Source organism: Microtus pennsylvanicus, chromosome 8 (assembly GCF_037038515.1).
Source record: "Microtus pennsylvanicus isolate mMicPen1 chromosome 8, mMicPen1.hap1, whole genome shotgun sequence".
NCBI lineage: Eukaryota > Metazoa > Chordata > Mammalia > Rodentia > Cricetidae > Microtus > Microtus pennsylvanicus.
In genome coordinates this window covers 27,195,705-27,216,130 of record NC_134586.1, presented here as the reverse complement: position 1 = coordinate 27,216,130, position 20,426 = coordinate 27,195,705, and the positions used below count along the sequence as shown (strand labels likewise).

Genomic DNA, 20,426 nt, shown 5'->3' with positions numbered 1-20,426 from the left:
AATGAATGAATGAATGAATGAATCTTTAGAAAAGAAAAAAAGAAACTGAGGCAGGGGGATTTTTGAGTATAAGGCTATACTGAGCAATTATATGAGACACCATCTTAAAAAAAAAAAAGACAACAAAAGGATAAGTGACTAGTTTTCTTCCTTTCTGTATCCAAAACTACAATTAATAGTTTTACTACAAAATGTTAGAGATGCTGAATCATTCTTCTGAACATTAATAAGGGTTGAACACCACGAATTTTCTAATTCTGACAAATCAGATGAAATGGAGGTAATGAATAATAGCAAAATCAATTTAATAGCAATTTTTGTTTCCAGAATTAAGACTGAGCTTAGAATCGCAGCTTGCCAAATGCAATGCACATAATTCTCTACCAAGGACTGAACTCCTTTTTAAAATATATTGGTTTTAGGCTAGGGATATAGCTCAATAGAGTGCTTGTCTAGCATATGCAAGGGTCCAGGTTCAATCCTTAACAACACAAAAATGGGTGTGGGGGGGGAAGGGTCAGAGGACAACCTCAGGTGTTGGTCCTCACTATCCAATTTGTTTGAGACATATCTCTGTTGTTTGATGCTGTCTACAATAGGCTGGAGGGCTGTGAGATTTTGAAGAGTCTGTTAACACTTCCCTTCTCACCCCAGAAAAACTGGGATTATGAATGTGAACTACTGCGCCAGGCTTTACATAGGTTCTAGGGATCTGCACTTCATGCTTATGCAGTACTTTAGTCACTGAGCCATTTCTTCCTCCTGCTAGGAGTATTCTGCATCAAATGCTAACATTCTATTGATTATTCAAGTTTTATCCTAAAACCATAACATAGGTAGTCATTTTCCTAACTAAATATCTTAAAATTCTGGTGACACTAGTTCAGAATATTAACTATATTTTCTGTTTGGAAAAGTAGCAAGCAAGGTCTTACATACAGCAAATAAAGTAATTTGAGAAGTTGTGTAGCTTCATAGACATTAATGGAGACAAGAAAAGTTATATATGCTATATGTTTATCTAATGTATTCAGTAGAGTCTATGCCCAATCTTATGTAATCTTTGGAGCGAAAAAGTACCTCCCAAAGAGGGAACAGCCTTTTAGATTCCTGACATATCATTTTACACAATTAAAATCAATTTTTATTCCTCAATTGACTTGGTTTTAAAATACAAAGGATTCAATTAGTTGCATCCTTGAAGAATAAACTGAGGAGAGAAACATTTGGTTAATGTTTGGTAGAATCCATTTTGATTAGGCTAATAATGAGTTTAATAATGAGTAATTTAACACATAGTTTTGCTAAGATATAAAAATTCAAACCCTTTTATCAAGGGAAGCTAGGAAAGTATAATAAAAGCTATACTGATAAGTGCTATTAAACAAAATTTCACTGCCTCCTTGCTTTTTATTCTCATTTAAAGTATTCTTTAAAAAATGTTTTCTATAGGAATAGCTGTTATCCTAAAAGCACAACATATAACCAAGCTAATAGTTTAGTTTGGCTCTTTAATCAAATTTTCTATGCCTGGATGTATTCATTGGTAATAGTTTTTCACTTGTCAGGAAGTTTACATTTACATACAGTAGTGACAAAGAGGGAAGGCAGGCTGGAGCGTCGATGCTTGCGCTGAGAGGCAGAGTGCATAGGCAGGACACTCTCCAATGCTTTAGAGAGTTTTTCAGCAAAAGTTTCCTCAGGGGCAGTCCGAAGGAGGGAAGGACAAAGAGGTGCAGACAGCACTGGTGGTGGGGTAGAAGGAGCACTGGGAGAGATGCGGGATAGAGAGGGAACAGCAGAAAGATGGGGAACACAAACCGACATGCTACGGCCACGACGAGGCTAAACAGAAAACAAACACACATGAAAAACAGTACTTTGAAAACAAAATAACCAAATGTACAGTGATAATAGGGCATAGTAAACAAAGAAATGTTCTACCCTCCCCAACTCTGCAAAGTTTAAAAGAAAAAAAAAAGAAATGTTTAGGTGAGACATAATTCTACAAAGCACAGCTGGTATATCATAACTAGTCTCCCTGTTTTGGTGTTTTTTTTGCAGGTTTTCTTGCATGAATAAAAGATCAACTATTATCTTAACTATTTTGAAGTAATACCAACTATTAAGTGCATGAATTAATAAAAAAACTGACTAATAGGGTACCATACAAGTAACAATGAACTATATAGTTCTAAAACCTTAGTAAGAGTATAAGAATAAATTTACTGAAGTATAAAATTGGGGAAGATTTTAGGAGTAGATTATTTGCAAGAGCTCTAAAAACTTGAGGAAAAAACTTTTCTATTTTAGAAGATAGTCTACAAGATACACTTGCAACTTTCTCTACAAAGGTTAAAAAGTCATCATCAAATAGAAGAAAAAGAATAGCTTTCTGACATTTACCACTAGTATTAGAAATACTTTGTACTTTTATAAAGGAGTCAGTGGGAGAAATGCCTTCAATTTGAATCTCTAAAGAATTAACCCCTCCCCCATATGATAAATTCAGTTTAAATTTACAAAGTTTGTAGTGCCCTAAGAGAAAGGGTTTAACATAACTACAGAGCTAGTCTAATATTGTTAGGGTGCTTGGAGCAAGTTTATGATCTTTCTTTTACAAAACTGGCTTCAAAGAAATGCTTTTAGCCAGTCGGGCGGTGGTGGCACACACCTTTAATCCCAGCACTAGGGAGGCAGAGGCAGGCGGATCTCTGTGAGTTCGAGGCCAGCCTGGTCTACAAGAGCTAGTTCCAGGACAAGAACCAAAAAAGCTATGGAGAAACCCTGTCTCAAAAATAATAAAAAAAAAATGCTTTTTAGCCAAACTTGGAGTTCATCAGTATGTATCATCATGATTAAGTTCATTTTGGTTACAAATTTTTACCTTTGTCTCTCTTTTTAAATTTTCTCTTAGGCATAGTAAATTCTTAAAATGAAAAAAAAAGAGTAGGATTATAAAATGTTTTATTATTCTAAATATTTGTAATTCTTTATAATCACTCTAGAAGACTATCATCAAAAAGTTAGAGACAGTCTAATTTTAGAACAGCAAATAAATACAGCTAATGTTAATGGCTTGAGCATTTAATATCTGGATGAATGATCAATCCTATTTCACTTTAAAAAAAAAAAAAAGACATAACCCCCATGATGAGGAAGCCAAGAGTTGAAAATAACTGTGAAACAAAGAAATAAAGAAGTGCTGACAACTAATATTTGTCAGTATATTGAAATAAATCACCCAAGGTCATTTGCCCTACTTAGGTTAAGAACAGATTGTTAAAAGGTTAGTATATATTAGTGGTACTTTTCTTTGAATTAATGTGGCCATTCATCTTGGGACCTAAGTCCAAAGCAGAACTGATCCATCAATGGACTCCAAAACAAGCATTTTTTATGAGTGAAAGTATTTTCCTGAAAAGTTTTTTTTTTTTCCACTTAATGAAGACATAAGAATTCTACAAAGTTCGGATTAAAAGCCTTCTGGGAAGGAGGGAGGAAAATCAGTCTGCTTAAAGATTGTACTAACAAGTGATTAAAGTGAACAGTTATCTAATTCCTTTCTGAAGTATATGATCTTTTTTCCTCTGAATACCTCACAGAGAGTCAGCAAAAAAATTAATGGGGATATTTTATTATTCATCTAATTTAACTTTCACTATTGCAAAAGGACAATGTGCATATACAACATATTCCAATAAATTTATTACTTCTGTAAGCTGACTCTGAAAATAAACTGGTGATAAAATAAATACCAAATAAAGGAAAAGGTAAATGAACATATACTGGGAAAGGAACACGCATAGCAACTGATGATCAACTAAATACAAGCAATAAATTAGTCAGAGGTCATACAATAAAAGATTCCTTTACTCTATAATACTCACATGCAACATTCTATTAATAGTTTGGAAGGTCTTACCTGGTTTTTATACAAAAGAAAATCTTATAGAAAACACTTGTTACTTTCAAAAAAATTTTAAAAAGTCTTGCTCCACCCACAAATCATTTGTTGTATCTAGTTTATGCCTTTTGAACAGATTTAATTCCTAGGTGAAGAGAGTGCAGTTCAGTCTTACTGTACACAGCTACTTTGTGTTTGAAGTTCAGCTAATTCTCACTTGTTAATGTGTATGTTACTAAACTCCTCTGGTTATACTCTTATAAACTTATTTCCTTTATAAATAACATCAACCCTCAGTCTCTATGCTGAGTTGGTTCCAAGCCACCCCAACAGAAACAAAAATCTGTTGTCCAAATCTTTTATATAGATTATCATAGTATTTGCATATAATCTCTAGATTACTTATAATACCCAATTCCATTCTAAAGGCATTTAAAAATTGTTGTATTACTAGGGAATATATCAAGAAAAGTCCGTACATGTTCAGTACAGATAAAAATTTTAAGCATTTTACTATTTAAATCCACCCACATGAAAATCACAGACAACAAAGACTGACTAGACCATTTATATTTTCTACCTTAGACTCACATTGCTACCTAGATGACATAAGAAATAATCTGAAGATTACCTATTGGCTATCATTTTAGTATTACATTTCCTTATGCATTTACTCACCATACTCGAGGGTGGATACACCCCATGAGGTTGAGATTGTGCTTGGATACTAGAAGCTGTATGCCCCGGTGCTGTGCCAGTAGAATGTGCCTGTTCATGTTGGGAGCCATAGGAAACTGTCTGTTGGCTGCTCACTCGAGATTCTGTGAAGACAGATGATCCCTGACCGCTGTCAACTGTTCCATCAGCTGAAGGATAAATGAATCATTAGAGGGTGGGAGATGGAAGAGGGAGAAGTTTACATTGCAGACTCATTACATTAATGTTATTGGTTATTTCTTTGTTAAAATGTGGAGTAAATCTTAAAAACTGAATAGGCCAGTGGTGGTGGAGCTCACTTTTAATCCCAACGCTCAGTAGGCAGAGGCAGGTGAATCTCTGTGAGTTCAAGGCCAGCCTGGTCTACAGAATGAGTTCCAGGACATGAACCAAAGTTACACAGAGAAACTCCGACTTGAAAAACCAAAAACAAACAAACAAACAAACAAACAAACAAACAAAGCAAAACCAAAAGAATAGCAGTCTTAATAAGATGTGAGCCTGTTTCACCTTGACTGGAAGTCAGGGAGTTTGAGCTTATTTTTGCTCTCTCAAAGTTGTTGACAACAAATGTGGCTACAAACAAGAGATTCTGACTTAGGGTCAACATGGCACTTGAGACAATTAAGTACCTGTCTACATTTAAATGAGGGACTTGTGCAAAAAAGTAGTAATTTAAAAAAAAAAAATTCTTGTCAGACAGTAGTGGTGCATGCCTTTAATCCCAGCATTTGAAAGGTGAGAAAGGTGGATCTCTGAGTTCAATTCCAGCCTGATCAACATATATAGTTCCGGGAGAACTGAAGCTACACAGAGAAACCCTGTCTCCAGAATAAAAACAAAACAGCAATAACAAAACAAAAAATTTCTGATTGTCACTGAATGATATCATCTTAAATTGAATTTAACTTCGAGGTCTTATTCTGTGGAGACCTGTGTTTAACTTGGTGTTAAATATTTAATTCAATTACTGAGCACTGGTCTCAACAACCTTTGGTCTCCTAGGTAGTTTTGGTAAAAGAGTTGAAACCAGATTAACAGCTTCAATTATAAATAGCAAAATTTATTTACCCTTCATTATTTGCAAATTTAACTTGAAGGAACTAAATAAAATAGATAAATAACCTACAAACTCAAAATGTTAAGACACTAACAGTTTTCAAATACCCTTATATCTTAAGCACATTTTCTCAGTGTTTCACCCTTCTATTAATAATGAGTACAAGAACGAAAATAATCAAAAGCATCACTAGCACTTTGCTTACTTCTCCAAACACTTACATAACACAGATATACTAGGCTGCTGATACTGTAGCTGTTGATGTTGATCTGCTTCGGGTTCTTCAGGCTCTACTTGTGTAGAAACTGAAGCAGAAGTGGTGGGAGCAGTTGGTATGCCGGTGCTAGCAGAAGAGAGTTGCTGAATTCCTGCTTGGGAAACACTTGGTGGTTGTTCATTCTGCTGTCTGAGACTGCTCTCTTCCTGTTTTCTTTTTTCTTGCTCTTCTCGCACCAACTGCCGCTGCTCTCGTTTTCTCTTAATTAATGACACCCTGTCTTTGATAGCTTTAGCCATGGTCTTGTGATCACCTTCACAGACATACCCAGACTCCACCTACAGAATAAAAAGGGTATATTAAGAAAAAGGATATTTAGAGAAAATTACTTCAAAACAAAATGAAACAAACAAATGAACAAACAAAAGGCACTGTAGAAAAGTAGGTTAGTCATTTTGGAGGGGTGCATTAATTTTTTTTTCAAGTTTTATAATGTTTGAGACCTATTTTACAGTTGGTCTCAAACTTGAAATCCTCTTGCCTCAGTTTTCAAGTACTGGAATTACAGACGTGTGCCACTAACATCAGAGACCTTAGGATTCTTCTTCACCGAACAGTAAAATTACCAGTCTGCATTATATATTTCCCCACAATTGTGGTAAACAAAGAGTGAATACCACCATTTCTATAGAACATTACATAAAATTAATAAAAAATAAGTACCTCTTTCATATCTGACCCCTTTTCTACTTCTGAATATTTTTGTTGTTGTTGTTGTTTTGGTTTTTTTTAATAAATCCTAGTAAGGTTATTTTATGACTACCTTTGTATAACAACTGGCTATTTTAGGCACTGGGGCATACCTAGATTTGGTTTTCCTAAAAGGGTTTCCTTTTAGAACAGTGATCTTTTACACATATTTAAAGTAAGGATACATCAGAGTGATTTGATCTTGAAAACACCATTCAAAGTAAAAACTGTTTTCATAATATTTATTTTTATTATTTAAATTGTATGTGTGAGTACAGGTGTCTACAGAGGCCAGAGGTGCTGGAGTTATAAGCAGTTGTGAGCTGCTCAATTTGGGTAACTGCTGGGCTACCTACCTGTCCAGCCACCAAAGTGAAAATACCTTATAATTCTGTATCTTTCTCTAGTGTTTATAATGATGGATCAAAAGCTAACCAATGTTTAGAAACAATTCCAAACCTGGTCTGATTGGTTATACCTGTAATTTCAGCACTCAGGGAACAGGAAGAACATAAATTCAATGTTCCCAAAGCAAAACAGCATAACTAACACATTTTGACTAAAGTCAGCTACAGTCAGCTAGAAGTATTCACCTTTATATTAAGAAAGACTCCAGAATACATTCCGGTCTATTTTATTCATTCACTTATAATTACATGTTATTTTCCTCAAATAAAAATTTTAAAGGACTAAAAACCAACCCACATTATCAAAACAATACCAAAAAATACAAAGAAAGGTCTTAAAGAAAAATCATAGAAAAATCCCCCTATCCAAAGACAAAACATACGGAATCACATAACCTCATGTTAATGAGACATGCAACATACAACACTCATTAGATAAAAGTTTGTTTTTTCCCCTATTGGTATCAGTATACATAAATCTATAACAGTTAAGGGTCAATTTACCATTTCTTGAGCAACATCTTCTGGTACATCCCTCTCCAAATCAAAGGAAAATTCAATAGCTTCATTGTCTTTGTATTTTCCCTTTAATTTCTTAATATCTTCAATACGCAGCCATAATTTAATAGCTATCTTTTCTCCATCATCTTCTTCTGCTAATTCTACCCGTACCCCTGTTTCCTCCTGGAAAAAGGCATGGTTCAAAAGGTCTTTGATGGAATATCTTTCAAAGAAAAAGAAAATTAAAAAAAGAAGTCATTAGTTTGAAAAGATTATTTTTCTTTCTTTCTGAGACAGTATCTCCTATGTTGCCCAAGCTGGCCTCAGACTAACAGCGCATTTACAGGCATAAATGTATGTGTTTGCTATTCTTTAATTAAGGAGAAAAAAAAAATCTATGATAGAAAAACTAGGGAAAATTTGTGATTCATTTTAACATTAGTCTATCTGAATGATAATGCTACAGCGTTGTGTGTGTGTGTGTGTGTGTGTGTGTGTGTGTGTGTGTGTGTGTGTTGGCAACGGAATCCAGGACCTTGCACATAGTAGACAAGCACTTCTTCATCCCCAGCCTACCATCTTATGCCAATCTGTTTTATTAACAGCTGATAGAGACAATTTTTAAACCAAATGATCTAATTTCATTAGTCAGAATAATTATGGAAATAATGCACAGAATATCAAAGCTTCAAAACACCACAGAAACATAGCCCCCCCCCCAAAAAAAACAAAAACCACAACCCAAAACAACGACAACAAACCACTGTGTAGGACCTTCTCTGGTCTTTGAACAATAACAATGGAATACCATTTCTTGACTATTATAAAATGAAGGCAGAGGAAGGTTAAGATTCTTTCTCAAAATTTTACAGTTATAAATAATATAATCATAACTAAAACATAAATTTGTTGTTTTCTAGTTTGGTACTTTCTATAACAGCAACCTTTATTTACTACAATAAATCCTTTCAATTCCTTATCAACAACTTGTGGATTAGGCAAGTCAAAGGTTGGATGCAAAACAATCAATCTTTTTAAAAATGTTTTATTGATTTTTATGTACATTAGTGTGAGGGTATTAGATATTCTGGAACTGGAGTTACAGACAGCTGTGAGCTGCCATATGGGTGCAGGAATTGAACCAGGGTCCTCTAGAAGAGCAGCCAGTGCTCTTTACCACCTAGGCGTCTCTCCAGCCCCACAATCAATCTTCTTTATACAAAATACCAGTAATCAAAGAAACTTTTCCATCCAGAAATGAAACAGAATGTTTTTAAAACTCAAAACAAATATCCCTTTGTTTAAACTGAAAAAGTCTTAAAAGAGCTTCTAAGGGCTGTGTATCTCAAAACAGAAACTCATAGATAACTATCTGCTGAACGGTCTGAAAGATCATGATGTAGAGCTCTTCTAAATAACAAAGTTTTGAAAAGAACATGAGACTAGAAGAGTTAAGATATGAAATTCTTGAATTTGGCTGATATAGCCAATTGTGGCCATATTTTAGGAGATAGGTTATGCTCAATTTACAGTTTATATTAATTTAGGATGGTGTGCCTTTTGTTTTTAGACTGGTATGGAGGTAAGTAAGGCAGATTATTTTTCAAATAATCATCTATCTTTGCTAAGCCTACAGGTGACCCGTCAGCTACACTGCATAACTGATACTGGACACTCTTCTCAGAAAAGCTTTGTTTGTACAAATGACTAAGGCAGCTCTTCTTCTAAGCCTTGCACGAAATCTCTGTTTACTCAAAGGAATTTTTAATGTTTTGCTCTTTTTCAATCCTGGTATAATGGTAGGAAAATAAAGGCCTGTAGAGCTAAGCTGATTTTCAAAAGCCAAGATTTTACTTTACTTTCAAATTTCAGAGGGAGAATGATTAATGAATCAATTTTTTGCATTGTAGAATGAACTCTACTGCAGGGTTTTCTAAATTGAATGTAGAGACTGTATGAGGTGGTTCTGGTTTAAACATAAACTTAACTTACTTAAACATCACTGAGTCACATTTTTACAGTTAAGAGAGCAAATCTGAGTAGCTTCAATGGAAAGAATCCAATCTTTAAAAATTTTTAAAAATGTTATGAATGGAAAAATGAAATACAAGTATTAAATATACCTCACATTGTTCAAGCAACACCAGGGGTCAAAGAAGCAACTTACCTTTCATCTTTATTTTGTCGGATACATCCTTCAATAATTTCCTTCACTTCAGGAATTGCTACTTTGTCAAAACTGGCTGGCTTCACTCCCTAAAATCCATAAAAATAGCCACAAAAATGTTAATGAAAAGAGAATCTTGATTTTTTTTTTTAAACAGGCTGCCTTCTTAATGTCCCTTGCCTTTTTTTCTGATGTATATGCAGGACCTAATCCATGTAGGGATCAGAGGTAGGAAGTGGCAATCTCAAGAAACAATAAGGAATACGGCAGATCTTACTTTTACAGAAAAAAAAAATTTAGGCTCATGACATTATCTTTCCTTACATTTAAAATGGTAACCAGGTGTTCTGATTGGTTAGAAAATCTTGTGCTCAATCTTGAAAACTAACACATCGATTAATTCAGCCTTTATTTGGACATTGAACCCAGAGATAGGTATGTATTTACAGAGTTTGGTAAGCATCATATTATATGATACTATTCTAAAAGCTTTACACAAAGAATTATGGGTTAGTATTGTTTTGGCAGGATAACTAAGGAGCAACTTTATATAAATAAAACAGAAAAATAAGAACCAGAAACTGTTGTATAAGTCTATAAATTCAACACTTGGGAAGCGGAGGCAGGAGGATCAGGCATTCAAGGTTATCCTTGGAGTAATATGTCAGCATGAAGCCTCTGATCAGGAGAAGCCTCTCACAAATATTAACAGGCATCCTATTGGGGTGCTGTCTATGAGCCCCCAGCTAGAAAACTTACTGGTACCACTGGAAATGTTTCACAACTATCCTTATACCCTTCCCTGTATCCAGCCTGGGAATCATGAGAGTCTGGCTATAGAATCTTACTATCAATTAACTCATCCCCATCCTTTAAAAGGTCTAAAAAGAAACTCCCTCCCTTGCCACTCAGATCTTGATTCTTTTCAGAAAAGGGACTCTCCTCAGAGCCTCTTCGACGCTATTTCTCGTTTGTCAGTAGGTTCCTGGAAATAAAAATAACATAAAATGTTTCTAATAATCCTATGTGAAGCAAAATGGGGTTCAAGACCATGAGTAGATAAATAAATCAGCTTAGTCAACCAGGCTGTCTTCCCCCAATTGACCCTGGTACCTCTGGCCATTTTCCTGCTAGGTTACAAGGTCACCTCCACCAAGTTCATACACAATATCTACAAAGATTTTCTTGGTGGACTCATTCTTCATAGGCTATGTAGTCTTCCTTCTGCTCTGGGCTAGAATCTACCTATGAGCCCCCAAAGGAAACCTGATGTGGGATTCCCCTCTGTATGCTGTGATTACCATTAATGAATAAAGAAAGCTGGCTTGAGCATATAGCAGGGCAGAACAGAGGTAGGCAGGGAAAACTAAACTGAGTGCTGGGAGAAGGAAGGCAGAGAGCTTGGAGAAGCCATGTAGCCCTGCTGGAGAAGACCCAGAACTTTACCCGGTAAGCCACAGCCTCGTGGCGATACACAGATTAATGGAGATGGATTAACTTAAAGTATGAGTTAGCCAGAAATACACTTAAGCTATTGGCCAAACAGTATTGCAAATAATACGTTTTTGGTGTGATTATTTTGGGGCTGAAAAGTCCGGAACAAACAAGTGGCCTCCTACAACAGTAATCTACCAGGCAACTTCACCAAATTCTTGCTTTCACAACTTTTTTTCCTCATTGTTACAAGTGTCCTACCTGCTGATTACAATACACGCACATTTGACAAAAAAACAACCTCTTCTAATAAACTCCTTAGTGCCCAGTAATCTTCTAGTGTCCTCTTGAACCACCTGCCCCATCTGAAAACTGCATAGAGTTCAAAGGTCAGCTTGAGTTACATGAGACCCTGTCTCAAAACAAAATGACTAATAAAAAGCATAAAGGGCAAAATAATCAGGCTCACATGAAATAAAAGTATTACAATTAGTTTAGAAGAAAACTCATTAGCCTACTCTATGTGAAACTAAATAGCATCACGGTGTGTCCTAGCTAGGGTTACTATCCCTGTAATGAAACACCACCCAGGTGGTAGAAGAAAGAGGATCAGATATTTAAGAGCATCATCGGTTACAAAGCAAGTTCAAGGTCATCCTATATTACATGAGACCTTATATCAAAAACAAAAAACAAACAAAAAAAAAAAAACCAAAAACACAAGTGCTGTGGCATTCAAGGAGTTGTGGACATACACACATGCAATGAGTAAAATTGTAATTAAAAAATTAAGCAATTTTATGGATGACTTATACTAAAAGTTGATCGTAGAATATTTGAGTTTTCTGTTTTATAGTGTATAGTGGCTTTTTGTTTTCTACAATAAAGCAATACAACATAAACTAAACTTTTAAATGGTAAGAAATACCTAAAAAAGTATTGGTAAGCAATTGTCTGAAACAGATTTTGGTATAACAGGTTGAATAGTTAAATTATGTATGAGAAGACAGTTCAAATGTTACAGAAAAATAACCAAACCAACAGAAAACTTAATGAGAAAAAATTGTGGCTCCATCCATAATACAGTATCTCAAGGAAATGTGTTTAAATTACCAGCAGCAACATACTAAACTACGATGGCAAATATAGACTGACTTCTATATCAATATAGGAAGGACATAAGAAATTCTCCTAAACCTGCTTTCATCATTGATGATCCTAAATTGTCTTATTAACCCTATTCATTCAAACATACACATCCATGTTTTTACACATTGTAATTTCTATCTACTAGCTAATAAAACAAATAGAAAATAAAGAAAAATCAAGTAACTGTGTATAGCACCATCCTCAAATGTATTAGTTTATACTAATATTAGTTATAATAATAATATAATAATATAACTCCAAGTTAGACACAGATAGATTCTTTTAAATGTAATAAAACATACCCAGAAGCTACTGTGGCCTTAACATATTGTAAATGGCAAGGTGGTCAATAAAACTGAGATATATTTTATTAACCCATCAGTTGATATTAGAAGATTAAGACTACTACCCACCTAGATATTGGGAAAGTAAATAAAAATCTTACCACCAGTCAAGATTATAAAAATGCCCAGAAAAGCCTTTAAAAAATAGTGTAAGAATGTATAAATTTAGTATTAACAGACAAAAAGTACATGGAATGAGTATGAAGCTCTTGAAAGGGACCTGTGACAGTAGGTAGGAATGTGCACAAAGCAAAGTTTTTGAGATGTGCACCACGCACTTTTTGTTCTTAAGATATAAGAACTTAATAACTCATATTTTTAAAAGTTGGTCTAGATTATTCTAAAACATGGTTTTTGGCACCAGAAAGAACACAGTATTAGCAATTTGTTCTTGTGATAAAATTGCATTTTATTTCTTTTTTACGTGTATAATTTCAATAGAGATGAAGATTAACTTAAAAGCTCTACAACCCTGCAAAAGCAACCCCCTTTCTTTACTCTTCAACTTAATCCTACTCGGTCCTGTTCCAAATAGTAAAAGCAAATATATTTCCTACCTTTTCTACATAAAGTTAGAAAACACAAAACCAAAAAGAATACTAAGATAGAAACACTGGGTTACTCTTAAAGAAAAAAAAATTAAGCTTTATTCACTAAGGACAAATATTTTTTTCACGCCACTCATCAGAACCAGCAACTTAGCTTTAAAAGTATTCTTGCCTTATTGTTTCAATTCACAGGTTCTATCTTTGGACAATCGTGTCTCTATATATACACAGCTCCTGCAGACAAAGAGACTCTTCTTTAAGTGTCATAAAACTGTGCACTTTCTCATTCTGTTTTGAGACTGTTGTTACAAAGTCACTTCTGTAACATTTCATACAGTATAAAAACTGAGTAATTTTTTTACTCCAAAGGCCATATATATCAAGAGATGATTAAGAGAATGTTTATCAAATATGTTGCTTTATTTGAACTAAAAATTTTTATAGACACTGGTTTCTTTAATACTGTATGTTTACGGTCGTCAACTAATCTGCTGGAAACACAGAACTGAGTCATAGTATAGAATTCTTTGGCTCAATATTCAATTTCTTAAAACTGTCAGGAATTGTCTCAAAGCTTAAGTGTCAAATGTTAGGTTTCAAACATTTAATCTCTTGCTTGATAAAAGTAAAACTTGTCCTAACCAATCAGGATTGAGAAAAACATACTGCCTCACACAGAATAAACCACAGAACATTAAATAATTTCAGCAGTTTAAGTGAAACTTTCTATATACGTCATCAGGAAGGCTACGATATGCTCTACCCAGACTGGAAATTCTTACCTCATTTATACAATCCTTTTGAGAGCAGCAGCAGCAATGAGAATTTACAATAACAAATACTGAACAAAAATCTGTCTTCATAAAATCCATCAGAAAAGAAAAAACAGCTTTGTTAAGAGTTTAGAGAAAAATTAAAGGGAAAGCGGATAGAAATATAACAACTTAGCCCACAGCATAAAGAAGACAAATATAAAAGTCAGACTGGAGCATAGTTTCTTGTTGAATGGCCATGTTTCCCAACTGAGCTTGCTTTACTCAGCCAACACTCTATTTAGATTGGCTCTGTGGATATAAACCACATGTTGAAAGACACGGCAACAATTTTGCTACTAGTAGTTTCTTCTGCTTTTCCTACAATAGCAATACATTCCTTGGATAAGCAGGGAGACTTTTATTTGCTCAAAGCTCCACCTACTGCATCCAAAAGTTCTGCCTCCTTGATTCTGAAATCTACCTTGGAGGCTTTCCTGAATGTAACATTAAATACCTACCCACTGAAACACCTCCTTCATAACAAACATGCTGAAATTATGCTTTATTTAAAAGTGGGGGGTGGGAGTGGAGATTGAGCTTAGGCAACAGAGCAAATTCAAGGTAAACATCAAGCAGAGGGACTGGCAGTTATCCAATTAACTCATACTTTCACTGGTTGTTTTCCTAAGGACCCAGGTTTGATACCCACCACCCACATGGCAGCTCACAACCATATGAAACTCCTGTTTGAGGGAATCAGATGTCTACTTCTGACCTCCATGGGCACCAGGTACCCAAGTAGTACACAGAAATAAAAGCAGGCAAAACACTCATGCACAGAAAGAAAGAATGAAAGGAAGGAAGGAAGGGAAGAAGACAGTTGTTTTTTTTTTTTAAAGTATGCACAATAGCTCCTTTGTTTTATCAACTGAAAAAATAGTAATATTAGGGCTGGAGATATAGTTCAGTGGTAGAATGTTTGCTCAGCAACTTCTCTTCTAAAGGGTAGAAATACACTAATTCTAACATGCTATCTCAAAACAGCTACCAATAATTTCTGGTTCAATATTTATCACTACTAAGCAAGTAGTCAGGTGGTGGGCAGAAGTATAGTAGTTCTTTTAACTTACACATACAAGGAAGATTGCTTAAGGCTATGCTTGGCTACCTCAAAGAGATTTTTTAAAAAATGCCTTTTCCAGCAGGGCAGTTGGGGGCGCACGCCTTTAATCCAGCACTCAGGGAGGCAGAGGCAGGTGGATCTCTGTGAGTTCAAGGCCAGCCTGGTCTACATGAGCTAGTTCCAGGACAGGCTCTAAAACGTAAGCAAAATCCTGTCGCAAAAAACTAGGTAGGTAGGTAGGTAGGTAGGTAGGTAGGTAGGTAGGTAGGTAGGTAGGTAGGTAGATAGGTAGGTAGATCGATAGGTAGGTAGGTCGATAGGTAGGTAGGTAGGTAGGTAGGTAGGTAGGTAGGTAGGTAGGTAGGTAGATCGATAGGTAGGTAGGTAGGTAGGTAGGTAGGTAGGTAGGTAGGTAGGCAGGCAGGCAGGCAGGCAGGCAGGCAGGCAGACAGACAGACAGACAGACAGACAGACAGACAGATAGATAGATGGGCAGATGGACAGATAGGCAGATAGATAGGCAGATAGATAGATAGGCAGGCAGGCCTTTTCCATACTTTCGTACTTCTTTAAGATATGATTATTGTGGCTAGAGAGATGGCTCAGCAGCTGGGAGCACTGGCTGTTCTTCCCGATGACCCAGATTCAATTCCTGGTACCCATATGGCAGCTCACAACTGTCTATATAGCTCCTATTCCAGGGGATCCAACACCCTTACACAGACATACATGCAGACAAAACATCAATGCACTAAAGATAAAAATAAACTAAAAAAAAAAAAAGATATGAGTATTAAGAACAAACTAAACTGGTGTAGCTTTTTTGGTTGTTGTTGACAACAGTTTGATATAGGCACAAACTTCTAGATTCTGTGAAAATAAACCTTTTCTGGGCTTGCTTCAGCAACACATACTAAAATTGGAGTGACAAAGCCATATATTAAAATGGCTCCTGTACAAGGATGACATACTAACTTGTGGTACGTTCCTATTTCTTGAATGTAAGTGTAGAATGTAAGTTCTACACTTACATTCAAGGAATGGAAACAAAGAGTCCATGGTAAATTGACCTTAACTTAAAGACATGAGGTATTAGTAATCAGAATTTGGTGGTCAAAATTTTAATGCAAAAGATATAAAGCAGTGATTGGGGAAGGTAACAGAATCAGCATAAAAACCTCATTTTATTTGGCCAGAAATGTTAAGCTATAGGAGGAGTAAGAGGGTACAACAGAACTGTTTACCACCTGTTTAAACAAACAAACTACTTATCTGTTTTTCAAGAACTCACAGACAGAAGTAGCTATTATATAAACCACACCAGTCATTAATAACTTTTGTATTTTTTATATTTTATATCTTCCTAAAACATTATTTAAGCTTAACGTACTTAAAATATATTCCCTTTCCTTGAAAAGCTGTTTTAGTGTTTAAATCCTATAGCACAACAACTTGCATATAAAGGAAATAGGAACCACGACTTTTATTAAAGAATTGTAGTTTTTATAATTGTATACTTAAATTGGTATTTTTCAAACATCAATAAACTCGTTTGGTTTTTTTTTTTTTTTTTTTTTGTCAGTTAGGTATATCTGGTTTCTACAAGGAAGGCTGAACTCATGCTGATTTGCTTTTAAATGTGGTCTTTGACAACTAAATCTAAAATTTATTTTTGAAATTTACAACATCAATTTCTGTACAGAATTTACTATTTTTAAATAAAGTCATGATCAGTGTGTGCTTCTGTACTTCTCACTCTCTTCTTTCAACTGGTAAAGTCTTTTCAGAGGGTTGATTCTAAAGTTATATGTACAAAAGGCACTGCAGACATTTATCTGGGTGGTGAGGCTGCAAAATCTTCATTTATGCCAAAGTATCAATGGAGTTGTTCTATTTTCTTCTATTGTATTTAGTACTGCATTTCTCAGCATAAACATATTCCGTTGCATCTTTTATATTTTTGAACATTCATAAATAAATTATTAATTCAAGGTGGATCACTGAATGTCTAGTCCAACAAGTGCTAATGCATTAACTTGAGCACCTAGAACAGTCTATGTTCTAATACGTAATGGCCCAATTAATGGTAGAGTCAAAACTAGAATCCAAATATTCCAGTGTCAAACTCAATGTTACTTCTACTACATGCTTTCTACTTAACCTCTATCTACCCTTATTTCCCCAGTAGGTTAAATTGATTACTTGTTCAGTGAATGCTTAAAATGTGTTTCCATCAGCATTTTTTTTCCAGTCAGGTTTGTGGGAGTGCAAGCCTTTAATCGCAGTGCTTGGGAAGCACAGGCATGTGGATCTCTGCATTTTAGGCCAGTCATGGCCACACAGAGAAACCTTGCCTGGAAAAGACAACCAACCAACAACCAACCAACCAACCAACTAAATAAATAAATAAAAATACTTTTTATATGATGCTCCTTCTACTATGAAAGACATTCTCTTTTGTTCTCAATAAAACAGCTCCCAATCTCTGACTCAATAATTAATAATAATAATAATAATAATAAACAATAATACCCACCTACCCAGTAAGTTCAGTCAAATGCATTACTTGCTCACTGTATATTTAATGTATTATTTTTACTGACAAAACATTTCCTCTTCCCCTTCTTGTTTAGTTATTTACATCTCGTGATTCTTTAAAGGTACACCTTAAACCATATATATCAGTAAAAAAAAAAAAGGCAACAATTATGAAGTAGTATTTCTACTCTCTTAGCACCTAGCATGAATTTCAGTATTACTGAAATGTGCTTAAATAAAAACAACATCTTTATAGACTGTCAGTTTTTAATTCTGTCTACTGCATTGGAAATTAAAGACTGATATTCAGGATTTGCTGAGGAATTCTGAAGAATTTTACAATTTTTTTTAACACTTCCCCTCAAGAAGAATGATACTCTAAACTGTTACTTTTAAATTTAGAATCACCGGAGAGTAACAGAATGTCTCTGAAAGTCAAACAGAATGTTAGATACAACTTGTGTTATCTTTTCACTTACAATCCACATTTATAAAAGGACAAAATTTAATCATTTCAGCTAAGTTCATATTTTTTCTAGTATAGCACAAAAAAGTCTAACTGCTAAAAGAAATACAATTTTCTTAACTTTAAAAACTAATCAAGAATTGGTGTAGTTTGTTTCTGTAAAAAGAGTGAACTGTAATCTGTTATATAAAAGGTAGAAGGAATTTTAACCTAATGGCTTTAATTCTGTTTTTTCCATACAAGGTGTACAAGTCTTGCAATCCAAAGGCTAATGGAATCAGTGCCAAAGTTAAATTACACAAACAAAGTAATTAAAAAAATCCCCATTATTTTTAACTTGGTTGTTAAAGGACTGGATTCAGCCAGATTCTTGTTGGTATGAACCATTAGTTTACAGGTATTTGAACAAACCATATAATTCCATTGGAAAACAAGCCTCTTCAAATGCTCTACCAAATTGAGTTGGCTCTATTAAAGGAAATTAGCTTCCCTCATGATTCCCTGAGGCTCATTACTCTGGATACATGAAAGTCAAGATATTGTTCCAGCCTCAAATGCACTATCCTTCATATAAACATTGATGCTGTAGTGTACTAAACTTTTAAATTCTTTTAATAGCATACAAAACTTGTGTTACTTTTTCTTCCTCCATACTGAAGACTGAACCTATGGCCAAGTATATGCTAGATAAGTGTTCTATTGCTAAGCTATATTCCCATACCGATTTTTATTTTTTTTACTTTGAGATGGTCTCACAAAGTTCTAAGTTCACTCTATAGTTCAAGCAGAGCTTAAACTTTCAATCCTACTACTTTAGCCTCCCATAGCTGGATTAATACCCTTACTTGGATCTTCTCAATTCTAAAAGCACATGATATATAACTAAGCAGTTTTTCTATGCTGCCACAAGAACCTAGACTTTTATGAAAGAATCCCCAAAGTGCAGTTTGGGGATCTTATGTACAAACTTGTGTTATCTATAGTCTGTAAGTTTTTTTTATTCATGGAATTATTGTTGGTTTTGATTTTGGTTTTTTGAGACAGGGTTTTTCTAGGTAGCCTGGTTTTCCTGGAACTTGCTCTGCAGACCTCAAACTCAGAGATCTGCCTGCTTCTGCCTCCTGAACACTGGAACTAAAAGTGTGTGCTGGGATTAAAGGTATGTGCCACCACTACCTCGGCTAGAGATTTTTTTTTAATACCTAGAGAAAAAAGTTTTAAAAGAACAAGCAAAGGACAAAAATGTTACTATCTATCTGTATGTTTTGTTTTTGAACTAAATATCACTCCTTCATGACATTAAGAAAAATGGTTAAAACTTTCAAGTCTGTCTTTTTGTGAAATGAAGATATTACCTATTTATCATAATACTAAAATTAGACTGAAATAGTATATTTAACGTATTTTGCAAGGCAACTGACAAAATTTTAAATAAATATCAACTCCTACCCAATTTAAAGTTGGCTTCATGTGAATGAAGTTTGTTAAACATATTTAATACAATTTGTGTCTAAACATCATTGGCAACTAATTTCACAACTACTCATATGACAGTAATATTAGTAACAACGGCAATATCCAGCAAATGCTGGTTGACAAGTATATAATTAAGACAATGATGACGACGACTACTACTACTTTTTTAAAGTTATATGTTTTTTCTCAATTAACACTTTAGGCTCAGAGGAATTTAAAAACTTGCAGCTAAGTTCACAGTTCACAGCTAGGAAGCATTTCTGGGATCTGAATTCAAGCAGATCAAACTCCAAACTATATACTCCTTATAGTATGTACTCATGTATTTATTTCACTAATATTGGCTGAGTATTTGCAACTTTTAAACTGCTGCATTACTAATAGTCTTTAATTCTGTACTGTCAATTCCTATTATCTGAAAATACTGCCTTATTTTTTACTGATATCCATTCTTTATCATAAGAATAATAAAGGGCCTGTGTCTTGTTACTTTTCTAAAGAACTGCTTGTGTTTGAGGCAGCAAAAAAGTGAGGTTGTGATAATAGCCATGAAAAATAAAAAGATCAAATTAAAATGTGTTTTAAGAACTCTTTTTTTTTAGATAGGTTAGTCAGAGAAAGTCTCCCAAAGAATATAAACATTAAAAGAAAGATTTGGATGAATTACAGCCATGATACACAAAGTGTATTATAAGTGCATTTATTTCTCTATTAAACCAGTCTGTACTTACTACTTTCATATCAGTACAGGTTAAAATGCCCTCATATCATAAATGACACTATAATATTCATTAATTCAATATAACATTTGATTTAAGCTGGATCTCTGAGATCAGAATTCGTTTTTTTTTTTTTATTTATTGGTGT

At 34.5% G+C, this 20,426-nt stretch overlaps 1 protein-coding gene across 15 annotated transcripts in view; it reads right to left on the bottom strand.

Moving 5' to 3' along the window:
• Positions 1-20,426, bottom strand: part of Wnk1 (WNK lysine deficient protein kinase 1) — a 116,104-nt gene that overhangs the window by 40,335 nt on the left and 55,343 nt on the right. For 14 of the 15 annotated variants that reach the window (XM_075982953.1, XM_075982945.1, XM_075982946.1 and 11 more), the window contains exons 5-8: positions 9,727-9,815; positions 7,563-7,782; positions 5,906-6,239; positions 4,586-4,773 (exon numbers count right to left, since the gene is read on the bottom strand). In XM_075982953.1, the coding sequence (XP_075839068.1) occupies positions 4,586-4,773; positions 5,906-6,239; positions 7,563-7,782; positions 9,727-9,815 (831 nt within the window). Of the gene's footprint in view, positions 1-1,587; positions 1,846-4,585; positions 4,774-5,905; positions 6,240-7,562; positions 7,783-9,726; positions 9,816-20,426 lie in introns of all 15 variants that reach the window. The other variant, XM_075982954.1, reaches the window with a different exon arrangement.